The sequence below is a fragment of the Pongo abelii genome, chromosome 4 (genome assembly GCF_028885655.2).
Source record: "Pongo abelii isolate AG06213 chromosome 4, NHGRI_mPonAbe1-v2.0_pri, whole genome shotgun sequence".
NCBI classification, from domain to species: domain Eukaryota; kingdom Metazoa; phylum Chordata; class Mammalia; order Primates; family Hominidae; genus Pongo; species Pongo abelii.
This window is the reverse complement of record NC_071989.2, coordinates 70,037,123-70,057,627: the sequence shown is the minus strand read 5'-3', so window position 1 is coordinate 70,057,627 and position 20,505 is coordinate 70,037,123. Positions and strand designations below refer to the sequence as shown.

The following is a 20,505-nucleotide window of genomic DNA, read 5'->3' as shown; positions in this document are numbered from 1 at the left end:
AGAGGATCCACAGACCCTTTGAAGGAGGTGGATTGCTGCTGCAGGCACTGCGGGACAGCCAAGGAACTGTGAGTTGGCTGGCTTTCTCAGCTGGGAGGCTTGAAGCCTGGGGCAAGTCCTCAGCCCTGCTGGAAATAAACTCAGAGCTGTTGTAGGGGCACAGTGGGAGTGAAACCAGCCCTTCAGGCTGCAGGTTGCATGGGAGCTGGGTGAGGCCTTTGGCTGCCAGCCTTCCCCAACTTCCTTGGTGACCTGTGTGACACAGCAGAGGCAGCCATAATCCCTCTGGGAACATAACTCCATTGGCCTGGGAACCATGCCCCCATCCACCACAGCAGCAGCAGCAAGCCCCACCCAAGGAGATCTGAGCTCAGACATGCCTAACCCTGCTCCCACCTGATGGTTTTTCTCTACCTGCCCTGGTAGCTAAAGACAAAAGACATAATCTCCTGGGAGCTCTATGAGCCTGCCCACCACCTGACCCTAGGGCAAGCTTGTATCCTTTCTATACTACTGCAGCTGATGCCTTCTTGAAAGTGCCCCCTCCTGGCTGGAGGCCAACCAACACAAAACCAGCGCATTTAACAAAAATACAACCAAGGGCCCTCATAGAGGCCACTTCACTCCCCTGCCGCCGCTACGGTTGCAGGTGCTGGTATCACGGCTGAGAGACCTGAAGACAGATCACATCACAGGACTCTGTAGAAACTGCCCTGTACCAACCAGACCCTGGTAGCTCTGCTGGTTGCCTAGATCCAAAAGAGAAATAACAATCACTGCAGTTTGGCTCTCAGGAAGCCCCAACCTTAGGGGAAGGAGGAGAGCACCAAATCAAGGGAGGACCTCGTGGGACAAAAGAATCTGCAGAGCAGCCCTTGAGTCCGAGATCTTCCCTCTGACATAGTCTACCCAAATGAGAAGTAATCAGAAAAACAATTCTGGTAATATGGTAAAACAAGGTTGTTTAACACCCCCAAAGGATCACACACCTTAGGGGAAAAGGATTCACATAAATACAAAAAATTGACATAGAATACCTGACATCAAGATGGAAATTAAAAAATTCCTTGAACTGAATGATAATAGTGACACAACCTATCAAAACCTCTGGGATACAGCAAAAGTGGTGCTAAGATGAAAGTTGATACCATTAAATGCATACCTCAAGAAGTCTGAAAGAGCACAGATAGACAATCTAAGGGCATACCTCAAGGAACTGGAGAAACAGCAAACCAAACCCAAACCCAACAGAAGAAAAGAAATAACCAAATCAGAGCAGAAATAAATGAAATTGAAAGAACAACAACAAAATACAAAAGATAAATGCAACAAAAAGCTGGTTCTCTCAAAAGATAAATAAAATTGATAGACCATTAGCAAGATTAACCAACAAAAGAAGAGAGAAGATCCGGTAAGTTCAATTAGAAACAAAATGGGAGATATTACAACCCTTACTACAGAAATACAAAAGATCATTCAAGGCTACTATCAACATCTTTATGCACATAAACTAGAAAACTTAGAGGAGATGAATAAATTCCTGGAAATATGCAACCTTCCTAGATTAAACCAGGAAAAAATAGAAACCCTGGACAGACCAGCAACAAGCAATGAGATTGAAATGGTAATAAAAAAGTTACCAAAAAAAGTTTAGGTACAGACTCACAGCTGAATTATATCAGACATTCAAAGAAGAATTTGTATCAATCCTATTGACACTGTTCCAAAAGATAAAGAGGGATTCCTTCCTAAATCATCCTGTGAAGCCAATATCATGCTAATACCAAAACAAGGAAAGAACATAACAAAGACAACTGCAGACCAACATCCCTGATGAACATAGATGCAAAAACCCCCAACAAAATACTTGCTAACCAAATCCAGCAGCATATAAAATATATAATCCACCATGATCAAGTGGGTTTCATACCAGGGATGCAGGGATGGTTTAACATATGCAAGTCAATAAAGGTGATACACCACACAAACAGGATTAAAAACAAAAATCAGATGATTATCTCAATGGATGCAGAAAAAACATCTGACAAAATCCAGCATCCCATTATGATTAAAACCCTCAGCAAAATCAGCATAGAAGTGACATACCTTAAGGTAATAAAAGCCGTCTATAGCAAACCCACAGCCAACATTATACTGAAAGGGGAAAAGTTGGGAAGCATTCCCCCTGAGAACTGAAACAAGACAAGGATGCCCACTTTCACCACTTTATATTCAACATAGTGCTGGAAGTCCCAGCTAGAGCAATCAGACAAGAGAAAGAAATCAAGGACACCCAAATCAGTAAAGAGGAAGTAAAACTGTTGCTGTTTGCTGATAACATGATTGTATACCTAGAAAACCCTAAAGACTCATCCAAAAAGCTCCTAGAACTGGTAAATGAATTCAGCGAAGTTTCAGGATACAAAATTAATGTACACAAGTTAGTAGCTCTGCTATACACCAACAGTGACCAAGCTGAGTATCAAATCAAAAACTCACCCCCTTTTATAATAGCTTCAAAAAAGAAAAAAAAATGCTTAGGAATATACCTAGTCAGGGAGGTAAAAGACCTCTACAAGACAAAACACTGCTGAAAGAAATCATGGATGACACAAACAAATGGAAACACAGCTGAATTCTACATTCAGATGGGTAGAATCAATATTGCGAAAATAACCATACTGCCAAAAACAATCTACAAATTCAATGCAGCTTCCATCAGATACCACTATCATTCTTCACAGAACTAGGAAAAAAGAGCCTGCGTAGCCAAAACAAGACTAAGCAAAAAGAACAAATCTGGAGGCATCACCTTACCCTTCTTCAAACTATACTACAAGGCCATAGTCACCAAAACAGCGTGCTACTGGTATAAAAATAGGCATATAGACCAATGGAACAGAGTGGAGAACCCAGAAGTAAAGCCAAATACTTACAGCTAGCTGATCTTCAGCAAAGCAAACAAAAACCTAAAGTGGGTAAAGGACACCCTATTCAACAAATAGTCCTGGGACAATTGGCAAGCCACATGGAGGAAAATGAAAATGGATCTTCATCTCTCACCTTCTACAAAAATCAACTCAAGATGGATCAAAGACTTAAATCTAAGACCTGAAGCCATAAAAATTCTAGAAGATAACATTGATAAAACCCTTCTAGACATTGGCCTAGGCAAAGACTTCATGACCAAGAACCGAAAAGCAAACACAACAAAAACAAAGATAAATAGATAGGACTTAATTAAACTGCACAGCAAAAGAAATAATCAGCAGAGTAAACAGACAACCCACAGAGTGGAAGAAAATCTTCACAATCTATACATCCAACAGAGGACTAATATCCAGAATATTCAAGGAACTCAAATCAAGAAAAAGATAAACAATCCCAACAAAAAGTGGGCTGACATGGATAGACAGTTCTCAAAAGAAAATATACAAATGGCCAACAAACATGACAAAATGCTCAACATCACTAATGATCAGAGATGTGCAAATCAAAACCACAATGTGATACTACCTTAGTCCTGCAAGAATGACCATAATCAAAAAATCAAAATATAGTAGATGTTGGCATCGATATGGTGAAAAGGGAACACTTTTACTCTGCCAGTGGGAATGTCAACTAGTACCACCACTATGGAAAACAGTGTGGAGATTCCTTAAAGAACTAAAAGTAGTACTACCATTTGATCCAGCATTCCCACTCTCGGGTATCTACCTAGTGGAAGAGAAGTCATACAAAAAGATACTCACACATGCATGTTTATAACAGCACAATTCACAAGTGCAAAAATATAGAACCAGCCCAAATGCATATCAATCAACAAGTGGATGAAGAAAATGTGGGGTGTGTGTGTGTGTGTGTGTGTGTGTGTGTGTGTGTGTGTGTGTGTATCATGGAATACTACTCAGCCATAAAAAGGAATGAAATCATGGCTTTTACAGTGACCTGGGTGGAATTGGAGACCATATTGTAAGTGAAGAAACTCAGGAATGGAAAACCAAACATTGTATGTTCTCACTCATAAGTGGGAGCTGAGCTATGGAGGACACAAAGGCATAAGAATGATACAGTGGACTCTGGGGACTCGGGGGAAAGGGTGGAAGCGGGATGAAGGTTAAAAGACTGCACATTGAGTACAGTATATACTGCTCGGGTGATGGGTGCACCAAAATCTCAGAAATCACCACTGAAGAACTTATGTAACCAAACACCACCTGTTCCCCCCAAAACCTATTGATATAAAAAATTCTAAAAATTCAAAAAAGTAAAACAAAAACTAAGTAATATATAGTAGATAGAAAATACAGGGGCTGGGCGTGGTGGCTCACACCTGTAATCCCAGCACTTTGGGAGGCCAAGGAGGTGAATCACCTGAGGTCAGGAGTTCGAGACCAGCCTGGCCAACGTGGTGAAATCCCATCTCTACTAAAAATACAAAAATTAGCCAAGTGTAGTGGCAGATGCCTGTAATCCCAGCTACTCAGGTGGCTGAGGCAGGAGGATCACTTGAACCCGGGAGGTGGAGGTTGCAGTGAGCCGAGATTGCGCCACAGCACTCCAGCCTGGGTGACAGGGTGAGACTCCGTCTCAAAAATAAATAAATAAATAAAAATAAAAGAAAAAAAGGAAAAAATGCATACATAGATGTACATACATATAATATATATCCTATAAAAGCCATTTAAAACATTGAAACAAAAAAGGTAAAAACTGAAATTAAATAGAAAATTCGGGCAAGCATGTGCCATAAAAGAAGTAAGAGACTGATAAGATATTTAACAATCAGTTTGGAATGGAAACCAACTAAGCCAAGTGAATGCTAGCTATTAACAACCAGTATGCAATGCTTTTATGTAAAAAAGAGATTGGAAAGGTGATTTTAAAAGACACCAGGGCTTGCTTTTTTTCCTTACCCTTCTACCCCAGGCTCTTCTGCCTTCCCTCTTCTCTCTTTCCCTTTTTACCCTCCCTCCTTTATGTGTCTACTCTTTCCTCTCTCCTCACCCATTTTCCCTTCTCTTTTCTCTCTACTCGTACTACTCGTTGGGGGAAGTCCTCAAGACCATCCCCAGGTTTTATGATTTTCTAGAAGGGCTCAGAACTCAGCATTTACTCATGACTCAGTTACTCATGACTGTGATTTATTACAGTGAAAGGATACAAGATAAACTCAGCAAAGGGAATAGGTGCATGGGCAAAGTGTGGAGGAAACCAGGTACAGGCTTCCAAGAATCCTTTCCCAGTGGAGTCACACAGGACACACTCTATTCCTTTAGCAACAAATTGTGACAACATATGTGAAATGTCTATCAGGGAAGCTCATTAGAGACTCAATGTTGAAGGTTTTTACTGGGTACTGTTCATAAAGGCACCCTCTATCTAGCATGTACCAAAATTCCAGACTCCCAAAAGTAGAGCAGGTGTTCATCATAAAGCACATTATTTTCTCAAATAGTTTAGGCACAGTGAGCCATTCTTATCGTCATGGTGGGCACCCTCCTGAAATCCCAGACTGTAACCAAGAGCCAATTTTGCAAGCAGAACTTTCTAAGGGTAGCAGTCTCAGGCCTGCTACGTTAACCTATGTTTTGTACACCTTGCCTCCTGCCACTCCCCACCTCTCTTTCCCTTTATAGTATTATTGCCCTTTTCCCTTCGTCTTAAACTCCTTCTAGTTCACAGACAATTCAGTCCTGAAATCATTATGTTGGGCAGAGGTAGGCTTTCTCACTTAGTATGGGATTAGGTTTCCTAGAGTGGAATTTCAGAGCCTGAGCAGGTTGAGGAAGTAGTTTAAGTGTGGGGACATACAAATTTGGGTGATAAGGATTTTAGAGGAGACAGAAATCAGAGCCCAAGCTGTTGGGGGAGGGGATGGTAGTGGAGATGGGAGATTGGTTACATACGGGGGATTGATAAATATATTAATAGTAATGGGAGCCATGCTTCTTACTGTTAGGAAGAGGGAGCTAACGGAAAAGATGATTACCTTTATACATGTTTGAATGATACTGTTTTACTTGTTACAAAGAGCATATATTCTGTTGTAATTTGAAAAATGGTCATATGGAAAAATATTTTCAGAAAAATGGCAATTTCAATGGAAAAATATGAAAAAAATAAGTTTTGATGAAATATTGAAGTTCAAAAATGACAGAACAGCATAGTGGTCTGGGGAAAGAATGTCAAAGTTCAGGGCCGGATGTGGTGGCTCACACCTGTAACCCAGTACTTTGGGAGGCGAAGGTGAGAGGATTGCTTGAGGCCAGGAGTTCCAAACCAGCCTGGGCAACATAGCAATACTTCATCTCTACAAAAAAATACCAAAACTTAGCCAGGTGTGGTAACATGCAGTTGTAGTCCTAGCTATTTGGGAGGCTAAGGCAAGAGGATCCCTTAAGCCCACGAGTTTGAGGCTATAGTGAACCATGATTTTGCTGTTGCACTCCAGCCTGGGTGACAGAGGAAGACCCTGTCTCTAAAAGTAAATTAAAAAAAAATTTAATGTTAAAGTTGAAATGCAGCTCAGCCAAATATTAGCTGTGTGACCTTGGGCAAATTACTCTTCTATTAATCTTATAATCAGGAGATGCATTTAATAATAATCACCACTCCTGGGACTACCACTTATTACACTTCTTATTACTACCTATTACAATGAGTAGTAAGCTTTTTTTTTTTTTTTTTTGAGACGGAGTCTTGCTTGCTTTGTCACCCAGGTTGGAGTATAGAGTGCAGTGGCATGATCTCAGCTCACTGCAACCTCCGTCCCCTGAGTTCAAGCAATTTTCCCACCTCAGCCTCCTGAGTAGCTGGGATTATAGGCATGCGCCACCACACCCGGCTAATTTTTTTGTATTTTTAGTAGAGATGGGGTTTCACCATGTTGGCCAGGCTGATCTTGAATCCCTGACCTCAAGTGATCCGGCCTCCTTGGCTTCCCAAAGTGCTGGGATTACAGGCATGAGCCCCCATGCCCAGCCTGGCTTTTTATATTAGCTGTTATTGTTATTGATCAAAGTCAGATAACTCATTACTGTTTGTCTGGATATTTAAACCTAAAGCTAAATTGCAGTGTATATAAATGTATTGCAATAAATGTCACCCAGGCTGGAGTGAGGTGGCGCGATCTCGGCTCGCTGCAACCTCTGCCTCCTGGGTTCAAGCGATTCTCCTGCCTCAGCCTCTGGGATTACAGGCATACACCACTAGGCCTGGCTCATTTTTTAGTTTGTTTTTGTTTTTGTTTTTGTTTTGAGACGGAGTCTTGCTCTTGTCACCCAGGCTGGAGTGCAGTGGTGTGATCTCGGCTCACTGCAACCTCCACCTCCCAGGTTGAAGTGATTCTCCTACCTCAGCCTCCCGAGTAGCTGGGATTACAGGCACACACCACCACGCCCAGCTAATTTTTGTATTTTTAGTAGAGAGGGGGTTTCACCATGTTGGCCAGAATGGTCTCAATCTCGTAACCTCGTGATCCTCGGCCTCCCAAAGTCCTGGAATAACAGGCGTGAGCCACCGCGCCTAGCCTAATTTTTGTATTTTTAGTAGAGACAGGGTTTAGCCATGTTGGCCAGGCTGGTCTCCAACTCCCGACCTCAGGTGATCCGCCCACCTCGGCCTCCCAGAGTGCTAGGATTACAGGCATGAGCCACTGCGCCTGGCCTGCTTGTCATTGTTGTACTATATGTAATGTCTAGAAGACAAAGGGCCATGTATGTCTTCAAATCAGATACTTTATACTGCTAAAATGATTTCCAAAATGCTTATAATTACTTGTACTAATGTCAATGAATGAAAGTATCAGTTTATGCCTTTCCAGCATTGTGTATTGTTATCTTTTTAAAAAACTGACAATTTTATAGTCCAAAAATTTATAATTTGATATTTAAACTAGCATTATTTTAATCAATAATGAATTTAGAAATAATTCTGGTTAAATTAGTGTAGATGCTAATAACAGCCAACAGATTAAGACAGATTCAAATAGTTAATATTCGCTAGATACTTAACTTACAATGTACTAGGCATTGTAATTAGCACCTTTTATATACAAACTCATTTAATCTTAATAATATGCTCACCAGGATAATGATGGTTTACAGTTATAAAATATCAGAAATGTCATTTGTCTTAGTTTGTGAGAGTACTTGTTAATTATTTGTATTGATATTTAAGTGGCTTTATTTAAATACACATAAATGTTAAGTTGAACATAGTCTCTTTTCTTTTAAGACAGGATCTCACTCTGTCACCCAGGCTGGAGTGCAATGAAGTGATCATGGCTCACTGCATCCTTGAACTCCTGGGCTCAAGCAATCCTCCTGCCTCAGTCTCCTGCATAGGAGCCCACCACCATGCCCAGCTTATTTTTATTTTATTTTTTGTAGAGATGGGGTCTCGCTATGTTGTCTGGGATGCTTTCCAACTCCTGATCTCAGGCAGTCTTCTCACCTCAGCCTCCCAAAGCACTAGGATTACAGGCATGAGCCACTGCACCCAGCCCATACTCATTTTTTTTTCTGTCCATCTTTAAGAAACATTTCAAGGAATTTTTTTTAATCCTGTAATTTATGCTTTTGTCCATTATATGTCCTCAGCTACATTTATCAGAATTTAACTTTTTTCTTACAAATTTCAGTCTCTAAATACCTTTAAAAGTTTGCATGTAATTGTTACTACTGTTGATATTTTAAACATTTATACAAGATCTCTAAAAATCTATATATACATTAGGATGTGTGGTAGAAGATTTAGACATTTCTTGTGATTTTTGTACTATAACTAATCTTGCTTAAATAAGAAATTTTTAAATGTTAAATTACTTGTTAATTTCTTTCTCCCCCTTTTATTTTTAAGAGTTTTGGGACTGGAATTAAATAAAGACAGAGATGTTGAAAGAATCCACGGCGGTGGGATTAACACCCTTGACATTGAACCTGTTGAAGGGAGATAGTAAGTTTATTATACTTGTATAATCATTTTTCTTTCTAAGTGAAATGCAGTAAAACCTGCTTTTTCAGATTAATGATGTAGAAGTTTCGTTAAAATTAATGAAAATCCTAAATTGTAGCATTTTTGAATCTGGCATTATTAATTTCAAATAAATACAAAACATCAAACTTACCAAATGTTGTCAAATAAACATTTCCAAGCTACTTTAATATAAATATTTACTTATTGTTAAATTAACAAACATTGAACTTCTTTTAGATGCAGAGGGCTTTTAGGTGCTAGAGTGTGTCTTTAGGTGCTATTTTAAAACATAGTTGCTACTCTCAAAAAAGTCTAATGGTAAAATAAATATAAAAAGTGGAAGACTCTTTTGAAGAATTAGATTAGAAACAAATAAGGATTATATTTGAGTTCTTCCTGGCTTTACCACTTAACAGCTTTGTGACCTTGAACAATTTACCTAACCTTTCAAATTATCAGTTGCCTTAGCTATACAATGGGAACAATAGTACCTACCTAACAAGTTTGTTTTGAGGATTAATTGAGATAATATGCACAACATGATTAGCGTAAGACCTGGCACATCATAAACAGTTGCCACCACTGCTGCCACTGTTAATCAAAAGCAGTATTACATATACTTTTACTCCTTTCAGCCCAGTCTCTACACAGCAGCCAAAATGCTTTGAAAAACTCAATTCTGAACATATTCTTCTACTTACAATTCATCATAACACTGCATTACTCTTAAAAGACCGTACAAAACCTTTCATATGGCCCACAATTAGGCCACATATAGCATTAACTAAAGGAAACAGTTTGTGGTGTTATGGTATGTTTAGCATTTGCCCCAGAATTTTTATTTTATACCGAAATGTTATTATTAATACATTAAGTCAAGTCAAAACAGATTTGATAAACTTCCACTTTTTACTTCCAGCTTCCACCATGGTCTCATCTACTAGTATATGAGAAACATCTTACTTTAGCATGTGGTTAAATCTAAAAGATGACGAGTAATAATTCTTTTCTTTTTCCTGACCTTTTCCAGGCTCAGTATAACACCTTCTATTCAAGGACAGCTGGGGGGCACTCACTTGTGAAACATGCAGACATGAGCAGCAGGAGATAGCTAACTTTTGGGTTTGGATGCTGGTCAGGAAAGTATTCAATACTGTTACTCCAGCCAGCCACTTGGTGTAGTAATCAGTTGTGTGGCCTGTGATGTATAAGAAGCCAGTAGACTACCAGTTGGCAGAGTTGGTGAGAAATGTGGGAAGTTACAGATTATATGTGCATGAAATATATTTGAGAAATGCAGATGAGGCATCTTTTAGTACAGCACATAGAGAAAAGTCTGAAGACTCTTGCTGCAGTGGTTTTCCGCTTTATTGCACGGTAGAAGTCTACAACTATTTCATTGTTTGCTAAGACTTGTATTTTGCATTAACCCCTTTTGATAGCAACAAGAGATATTAAAAGGAAAGTGTACATTCTGTGGAAAACTAAAAAAAAGATGTGTATGTAACTTGTTCAAAATACCTGTTAATATTTACCATCCACCTTGAGAGCTATAAAGATGTTGCTGAAAATCAGATTGGAAACCAGACAGAATACACAAATCTGGCAGAGATTTTCAAAGTAAGGTGTTATTTTACAAAAAGTATCTGAAAATTACAGTTTAACAGGTGCAACTGCAGAGGGTACCTTTTAAATTCTTCTAAGTTAATTTCATTCATCTTTAATACTAAGTTTTCTTGTCTGTATAAAAACATGAAACCATATCTCTTCATGCTCTATCAGCAAAAAGTATCTCATAGTTAAATAATGTCAGTGCCATCAGATACTTCAAATAGAAAGTTAATGGAATCAGAGAAAAGCTTTTGGAAGCCATTTTAACATAGACAAAACATCTGACATTGTAAATACCGTATCAATTAAGATTAAAATTTCAACTTTTAACATAATTTTGTTTTATATTGATAATACATCTGTATGGCAAGAAAAGCAACATTTCGTGAAGATTAATTATGAAGCAAAAGTGTTTTTGGAATTGGTTGTAGTATACATGTAACTCACAACTGTGTCCAAACATTTTATCAATCTAAATAAAAGTTGTAGTTGTTAAAATTTACAAATATTTCTCTATGTACACAATTAGAGTAACTGAACTACAAAATGTTTGTAATAAAGCTAATATGGAATATTTTTTAAAATAACTAAGTAGGGCATTATTAGCAGTCTTTCTTTACTGCCCATCAATTGGATTTTTGAGCCTTCAAATAACTACTTTTAAATTAACCCTATTGTTCTATAAATTGGTATTGAATTTATCTTAAAAACAAGTCTATAAATCAGTACATGCTACTAGTTCATGAGCTATTTGTGACTGGGTCACAAGATAAGGATCTTGTGCTAAAACATAAATCTACTACATCATTACACACACCATTTAAAGGAGCTAAGATATGTTTGTAACAAGACTTTCTCAGTGAAGAAAGACGTGTTTGTTTCTGGCACAAGCTCCTGATCTTGGAGAGTTAAATAGCACTGGCTCTACATTTAATTGTATTTTGTTCAAAATCAGGTGAAAATCTTTCAATCAAAATACTCAGTGAATGTAATGCCAAAAACTATAGTTTGGGTGCCATTCTTGAAAGATGACAGGCTGGGCACAGTGGCTCACACCTGTAATCCTAGCACTTTGGGAGGCCGAGGCAGGCGGATTACCTGAGGTCAGGAATTCAAGACCAGCCTGGCCAACGTGTTGAAAGCCCGTCTCTACTAAAAAATAGAAAAAATTAGCCAGGTGCAGTGGCGCGTGCCCGTAATCCCAGCTACTCTGGAGGCTGAGGCAGGAGAATCGCTTGAACCCGGGAGGCAGAGGTTGCAGTGAGCCGAGATCATGCCACTGTACTCCAGTCTGGGCTACAGAGCGAGACTTCTCAAAAAAAAAGAAAGAAAGATGACGATGTCAATGCAGTTTTTAACGTTCCTCTAGTTCTCCATTAAAACACATAAAGAGACTAAAAATGGCAAATAGAAAAAACCAGATTAACACTTAAAACCAAACTAGGTCATGAAGTATCCCTACAAATCCCAAACTGTGAATAAGTGGGAACAAACCACTGACAACTAAAAGATCTGTGCACTACCAGCATTTTTGCTAGAGGAGGCAGTAAAAAGCGATAAGGCATCTGATATACCTGGATAAGTCCAAAGTAACCAACAGGTTGGTTGAAAGCTTAGCAAGCAAATTTGACTACAGCAGCTCAAACTGGGAGAAGATGGCATACTCTAATTGTAGGTATGTTTGACTGGTCCATGGTAAGACCAGAAGGAGCTATAGCAGTCTGGACTCCAATATCTTTCCAAAGAGCTAACCAGTCAAAGTGCGCCTCCAGTACAGAACTATATACTGAGGAAAACTGCTGGAAATAGAATCCAAATTGAGCAGTACAGAGACAATAGAAACAAAGGAAAAAGATGTCCCCGAGAAAATTGGGAAGGTGAACAGAAACAGGAAATCTCTGAAAGTAAGCTTCCATATTTTGAAATCTTACCTCCCCAAAAAAATTTTTAAGGGAAGAAGAGGATGTTTTAATATATAAAATTTAAACATTATTGTAAGTCAAGCCTCCGTTCTAAAAGGTTAAGAAAATTAATTTTACATAAAAATGAGCAAAAGAATAGGATTAAGGTCAAAGTTTCTACAAAATCATTATAAAAACAAAGAGAATAAGAAGTGGACTAAAGCTGCTACAGAGAGTGAAGTCACACCGGAAAGAAGTGTCTATAAAACAGGTGAGAACTCTAACCTAATATTTCAAAACTAGGTAAAAGTTGTTTTATAAACATATAATAAATGAGAGAATAATGTTAAGTTATTAGAAAACCTCAGAAATGAGATGTTCAAACTCAGAAAATTAGAAATAAAAATATTTCAGAAATGAAGAGTGACTAAAACATAAAGAACACAAATAAATGGAAGAGGTAATGCCTTAGAAATAGAAACTAGAAAGGAGGAAAATTTTAAAAACCAAAAAGAAATGAACAGAGGAAAATAATTCAAGAGGTGTATATATAGAATATAGGCAAAGAAGATCCAGCATAACATATAATAGAAGTTCCCAAAGAAGAAACCAAGGCAAAAGAGCAGAATAAACATTAAAACAATAATTCAAGAAAGCTTTTCTAGGATAAATAAGATCTGGAACTTTATATCGGGGAGGGAAATTATATTGTCACTAGACTTTGACTTTGGACTTTCTGGCCAAAGAAATGAAGCTTCTTATCCAAGATGCTCAAGGAAATAAAATGTGAGTCAAGGATTTTATATCCAGCCAAACTGATTTCAGATACAAAAAGGACAGATAAATTGTCAAAAACACAAGAATTCAGAGACTGTTGTTCTCATTAGCCATTCCTTAGGAATCAACCAGAGAATGAAATCATTCAACCGGAATGACGAGAGAGACAGCAACTTAAGGATTGATGGTGAGCAATAATATTAGCAGATAGCAACGCTTTATATAGATGTATAAATTGATGGATCTAGATATTGGTTTGTCTGCTAATATCACATCACAATAAAGAGCAATGGCAAATAGAAATTATTTTAAATTATAGCGCACGAGTGCAGTCACCGAAGTCCAGGCTGGCAATTACAGGACAAATGATCTGGTTTTTGCAACAAATAAATTACAAGATAGGGGAAAAGTACAGGAGGGAGGAAGAAAGATAGAGGAGACCTGTAGCTTAAAGTTAAAAGACATTAAAATGTTTTTAAAAAGCAAAGCTAATATTCATGTGTACACTCTCAGGTGTTGAACTATGAACTATACAGAAGAGAAAGACAGTGACTACAATAAAAATCATGATAATGAGTTACTGTGAGGTGAAAAGGAAAGAGTGATGATCTAGAGAGATTGCATTGTTTGGACCTCTGAAGAATTTTTGATGGTGCCTCTATTTTTAATTGGGAATAAATGTATATTTGTAATTGGGATAAATGTATATTTTGTAATGGAATAACATTCACAATGTCTAAGATTTTATAATATTTAAATTTGGTGTAACATCCAAAAGAGACATAAAATAGAGAATTTGTTCAAGGAGAATTTTATCTTGTAAAAAAAGAAGTATACTAAAGAAAGGTACTTTGAATTAAGGTAAAAACAGTGAAAATAATCTGAAATATTTGCACATTTCAAGAATATCCTCCATTTTGCAGAATTTTCTCTGAACTTACCATATACCTCATCATCTATTGTTATTTCCTAAATTAAACATTATGGCTTTCAGGGAAGTCAGTTAAAGGTGTCAACAACTCCAGATTTAAGGATGATTTTTAGACAATTTTATGCCAATAAAACTAATAAGATCATATTGAAAAATCCCATTTAAAAAAACACAGCAACAGTCTTAGAGACAAATATGGTTAAGAAACTGATTAAAGTATATGAAGTACCAGGAATGATTTTACATATTATTAAGTTCAATCAATGTATATAGCTTTAGTATATATGCTTGTTACTTTTACTTTTTAGAAATATTTTTGCAAAGTTTTTGAATAGAATAATTTTGTAGGTTCTACCAATATAATAGACCAGCTTGAGAGTGAGTCAATAATTGTTTCCAAAAAAAGATATTGCTAATTTTTTAGCACCCTCTTTTACTCCCAAAAGTAAGGTTTCCAGTGGTTTGGCTCCTGCCTCTCATCTCGCACCACTCTTTCCCTTCCACACTGCTCCAGCAACAAATCCCTTCTTTTGGTTCCTAGAATGGGCTTGGATTGTTACTTCCACAACTGTCTGGCTAACTTTGAATCATCCTTCACATACCAGCTTAAATATTGCAATCAGGGAAACTGTTCCTGAATTTCCAAACTAGAATAAAAATAAGTTATTGTCACAGTGATCCCAATCATAACTAATAATTTGTGTGATTATGCATACTACTTGTTTTCCCTATTGGATTGTAAACTCTGCGAAGACAGGAACCATGCCTGCCTTGTTCACAGTTGTTTTAGCAGAGTGTCTAACATTGTAGGAACTTAAAGTTGAATGAATTGAGTGAATGCATTCATAAGAGAAGGAAGGAATCTAACATTTATTGAGCCCCTATTTTTTGCCAGGTACTATAAAAAGAATTTTGCACTTTTATTATCAACACTGTGATTCAGGTAAAAATGTCGCCCTCCTTTACAAATGTTGAGTCTTAGACAGGTGGTATAACTTGCCCAGAGCCAAATAGCAAGTGTCAGTAATAGTTGGTTTATCTAATTCCTTTTTTATTTGGCATAGTCATAATTAGGACATTTAAAATAACTTTGTAATATTTTACTTTCTTAAGAAATCTCTTTTGCCATCTTGTTTCTGTCACCCTTTCTTTTTGAAGTTACGGAAGTAAACTTGAAATGATCACAGAATGAATTTTTTTGTATTCATTCTTGTATTAAACATTAAGAAATTTTAGTTTATGAAGTCTGTGTTATTGAGGATTAACTTATTACAAATTAATGTATCCTTAATACATTTGAGTGTTTGCAAATCGGTTTTTAGAAATTTGCAATCATAAATAAATGGACTAAATAATAAATAAAATGATAAATTAATGTGAACTTTTTTATTATCAGCATGTTATCAGGTGGTTCAGATGGTGTGATTGTACTTTATGACCTTGAGAACTCCAGCAGACAATCTTATTACACATGTAAAGCAGTGTGTTCCATTGGCAGGTATGTATTAAAAATGTAAAAATTTATGAATTTGTAAATAGTTGAGTATTTTTTGCATCGAATGCAAAACATGAAAATTGTGGTCAAGTGAATGGGTCAAGCGAATGGTTCACATAACACATTTGCATGGCTGTTCCTTGACACTTTCTTGAAAATAGTAACTGACATTCAGGTATAGTTTTTTAACATGTGTCTTTCCCAAAGCAACTTTGGTATCAATTTTCATAAGGATTTTATTTTTAAAAAACTTGTGATTATGTCCTTTTTCTTTACCTACATAGCACATCTCAGTAACTAATTAGAGTTTTTAGTACCATTTAGTGTAAGATTCATTTATAGTCCTTCAGCTAATTATAAACACAAATTAGATTTTCGACTGATACTAATGGAAGAAAAAGGTTTAGATACACTAAACATATTGGTATTCTCTCACCAAACACACACATACACATATACCCACTCACCCCGTCTTGTCTCTCTACTTAAAGATGCCTAACTTAAAAACATACATCTGTAATACTTGTCTTCTCCGACTGTTCTCTACTGGCTTACCAATCTTGTGATAATTTTTTTTAAGTCTCTAATAAAATGTTTTGTGACATTGTAATTTTTCCATTGTGGTCATTTAATCCTTTCTCATCACCTATATTCAATCTGATAATGAGCAGACCTTTGAATTAACAGAGAGAATGGGCACTGAGTAAATGCTTTCAAGAGGGAAAACTTTGTAAACATTAACATCAACTATCTATTACAGCTCTTCCCAAACCATTAGAATATATGCTATGGAATATTTATGAGGAGATTTGCTATTGTTTGTTGGCTCTGGTGCTTCACATTAGAAATACAAATTTGGGAAAATCAGTGAATCTCAGCTTCACATTATTTTGTTTTAGAAATCAGTATACATGCCCTGTGGTTCTTATACGTTTCTATGAGAATTAAATGAAATACTATCTTTTTAAAAGCATGTTGAAAACTGAAACCACTGCATAAGTGAAAAGCAATGTACTTACAGGAATACTTAGTACAAAACAAGATATCGCCTCAAATACTCTAGAACTTAGAGACTTAGGCCATTTATACTCTCTTCCCACCCTCAATAACAAAAAAAGTCATGTTAATTAATTAAATTCATTTTTATCTTATTTTTATCCTAGCTAACATTTTAACATTAAATTTATTTTGTTACATAGCAAAATAGTATTTTCACCTATTCCACGTGCTACATAATATTCCATGAGGGACTGTGATTTGCTTTTTTTTCGTTTGTGACATAAATAAATGCCTAATGTGTTAATCTTGTTTTACTATGATTTTATTCTTGGATTCAGACTCTATATTTAAAAGTGTGACTTTGAATTTGAAAATGGACATATAGTATGCATCTTTACAAAATGAGTTCTAATAGCATTTTATACATCTGAAGAATTTACAATCTAATTTAAAAATAATTTCAATAAAGACTATTATTAAGTTAATGTGACTTAGACTATTTTCTGATGCTTACTATTAGTATACTTAATGTGTTTGTCCTTGAGCACTAAAAAGATTCCTTTCCTCTACCAAAATTCTTATTAAATATAAATGAAAATAACAGAACATATATAGTAACATAATAAACTATTTTGTCCTATTTTAAAATTTAAACTTAAAATATAAGTGAGCTTTTATTTGTTATCACTACATTAAAAATTTGTTTCATTTAAAAGTAGTATCACTGGAAAAATCTCTGTAGAAGTCAATATTCTTAGAAGCAAAAGGAAATCAATCTGCTTATCTTAAGCAGAAATTTATTGGAAGAATATTTAGTATCTCACATAACTGTCAGGAAGATGGGAGAATCAGACTTAGAAAACAAGCAGAAAACAAAAGAAGTCAGGATAGAGAACACAGTCAGGGTCACACCATAGGAACATTAGTTTGGGTTTTGCTGTATGTCACCAACACAGACTCTCAACTCCTCAGCTTTGAATAATGGCTAACTCTCCTAGGAAAAGAGAATGTCTAGAGTCCTTTGCTTTCTGTAAGAAGAGGTAGAGCTCTTCTTTTCAGTAAAACAAAGGAGATTCCCTCCAAACAGGAGTTTGAATGCTCATCAGCCAAGAAAAAAAGGCACATGTCCCCTACAATCCACCCATTTGGCTGTCCAGCATGCATATACACCTTTCTTCCCATACTTACTGTTTTTTAAAAAAAATTTCCAGCCTAACCTAATGCAAATCTTCACTATACAGCCAAAAAGGTGATCATCCTCTTCCCCAAAGGATGATGATCCTAAGTTGATTTAGTTACCACACCTGGCTGTATTTCAAGGTCATGTTCATTTTTCCACTAGTTTAATTTATCCTTTATCAGTATTATACAATTTGTGAACTCAATTATATAGTTAACCTATAAAAATAATAAAGGTAAGAGAGGAAAGGGAAAATTAGTTAAAATATATAAATATTTACAGAGAAAAAAAGGAAATATGAGTAGGCACTATAGTTCTTGTATTTTAGCAGCTGTTTTAATGCCAGAGCTGGCACTTAAGACTTTCCTTATTTGTGTTCTCATTCCTTCAGATAGCACCACAACTGTTTTAAGGTCCCAAACCTTCATCTTAAGGAATCCAAAAGCATCATGGTTGTATCTGCGTAGGGTTGCAGAAGTCTTCTGTTAACTTTTGTTTTCTATGGGAAATTTCAAACATATACAAGATTGGAGAGTTGTATAATGACCTGTGTATCAATCACCCAGCTTCACCAACCATCATAACCCATCTTGTTTCATCTCTACATCCCACCCATCCACCCTCATAATTATGTTGAAGCAAATCTCGAACAACCTATCGTTTATTCATAATTATTTATATCTCTAAAAGATAAAGACTTTGTGAGCATAACTACAGTACCACTATCTTAAATACACAAAAATTATCTATGTTAAATATCCAGTCTGTGTTCAAATTTCCCTCTTTGTCTCATAAATCTCTCTTAAAAGCCAGTTTCTTTGAATCAAGATTCAGTTAGATAACACACTATGTTGGTCGCTGGTTCGGAGCATATACTACATCCTTCAGGACAGCATACCACCCTCACAAGGTGGTGTATTGTAGCTGACGTCATAGAGTCTTCAACATGTTATGTTTTTATGGATGGTGGGTTACATAAGATGCGAAATCTCATGGGCCTACACCAGTTGCATTCTTTGGTCATAGAATAAGTTCCTTGATAAGAAGCAATATTGTATGGAATACCATGGAGGTGTGTGAGGCATTCAATAATTCTAAGAATAGTAGTGCTAATAGAATGAGACTCTGGAAAAGCAAATCCAAAACCAAAACAGCTGTCTCTTTCAGTAAGACCAAATCACTCTTCCAAGATGAAAGAAGTCCATTGTAGTTGGCTGATCCCTCCAGGCTGTATATAGTACAAAAACAGAAAATCTTTCACATTATGACCCTTAGTAGGAGGCATGTCTCTACATCACACAATGGGAGCCTGAATCTAGAGATGCCTGGACATTCTTTCTCGCCTTCTTCTACACAGCTAGGACACAGGCATGTGATCTCAGTTTGGCCATTCATATCATCCTACCTGAGACTACTACTTGTTCTTAATATAGTACCAGTTTTGAAACTCACGTAAGTCAGTTAATGTAAATTTTGATTGCTGTTTTGTAGAGATCATCCTGATGTTCACAGATACAGTGTGGAGACTGTACAGTGGTATCCTCATGACACTGGCATGTTCACGTCAAGCTCATTTGATAAAACTCTGAAAGTATGGGATACAAATACATTACAAGTAAGTACATTAAAACATTTGCAGATTGCTTTGTAGGATGAAGGAGAATTTAATCCTAAACCATTTTAGTATGATTATTTGCTGAGATGTCATATATGTTAGATGTGAAAGCAGTACAGTGGTTAAGAAGAGCTAAACTGCTTGAGTTCATATCCTGGCTGTGCTGCTGACAGCTGTATGACATTGGGCAGATGTCCAAACCTCTGTGTGTCTTTCTCATCTGTAAATGGGAATAATGATTATAGTATGGTTGTGAGGATTAAATGAGCCAATATGTGTAAAGTACCTAGTACAGTACATAGCATATAGTAAATGCTCAAGAACTATTAGCTAATATTATTATCTCTTTGTGAAAACTACTATGATCTAGTAATCTAAAGTAGAAAATTGGATTTATCTTTGATTGATCTAAAAACTTGAAGGAGAAAGCTGTTAATACTATAGCTTAGTAAAGGCAAGCAATGGATAATAGTTTGTATGACATTTGGTCAAATTTACATTCCAAGTGCTAATCTTTTCTCTGAGCTCTACTCTGATATTTCTCTACTTTCCTACAGTACCTGTATACTTAAATGTAGTGTCATCCCTTCAAACTTAACATGGTCCAAACTGAACATGATCACATCTCATTAAATTTAGTCATAAAATCTTAGCAATCCTTTCTTCAAACTCTCTCATACCTCTCTTTTCTATTTCCCTTGCCTTTACTGCACATCTAGACTACTAAAATCACCGCCTTACCTTCTACATTGTCTACACTAAGTTCTACCCCAGAATTAATCTTATTATAAAGCAGTTTCATCATGTCACTACCCAAACCCTCTAGGGATTCCCATTGTCTAAACTCAGCCTGGCATTCCAAGTTCTCTGTGACTTCAGCCCTTGTTCCTTCAATCCTACGTTCTACCAGTTTTCAACACAAATGCTTTGCTACAACTAAACTGATCATATTTTGAATCTGTTGTATTCCCTACCTCAAGTCCCTTTCCCTTGCAACTTTTCCCTTCTCCTAAGGTC

The 20,505-nt window shown here is 36.6% G+C and overlaps 1 protein-coding gene across 4 annotated transcripts in view; it reads left to right on the top strand.

Annotated features, from left to right (window-relative positions):
• Positions 1-20,505, top strand: part of ERCC8 (ERCC excision repair 8, CSA ubiquitin ligase complex subunit) — a 71,544-nt gene that overhangs the window by 7,201 nt on the left and 43,838 nt on the right. For 2 of the 4 annotated variants that reach the window (XM_009240735.2, XM_002815587.4), the window contains exons 2-4: positions 8,863-8,958; positions 15,596-15,697; positions 19,365-19,488. In XM_009240735.2, the coding sequence (XP_009239010.1) occupies positions 8,863-8,958; positions 15,596-15,697; positions 19,365-19,488 (322 nt within the window). Of the gene's footprint in view, positions 1-8,862; positions 8,959-13,372; positions 13,456-15,595; positions 15,698-19,364; positions 19,489-20,505 lie in introns of those variants that run through there. The other 2 variants (XM_054555595.1, XM_054555596.1) reach the window with 2 other exon arrangements.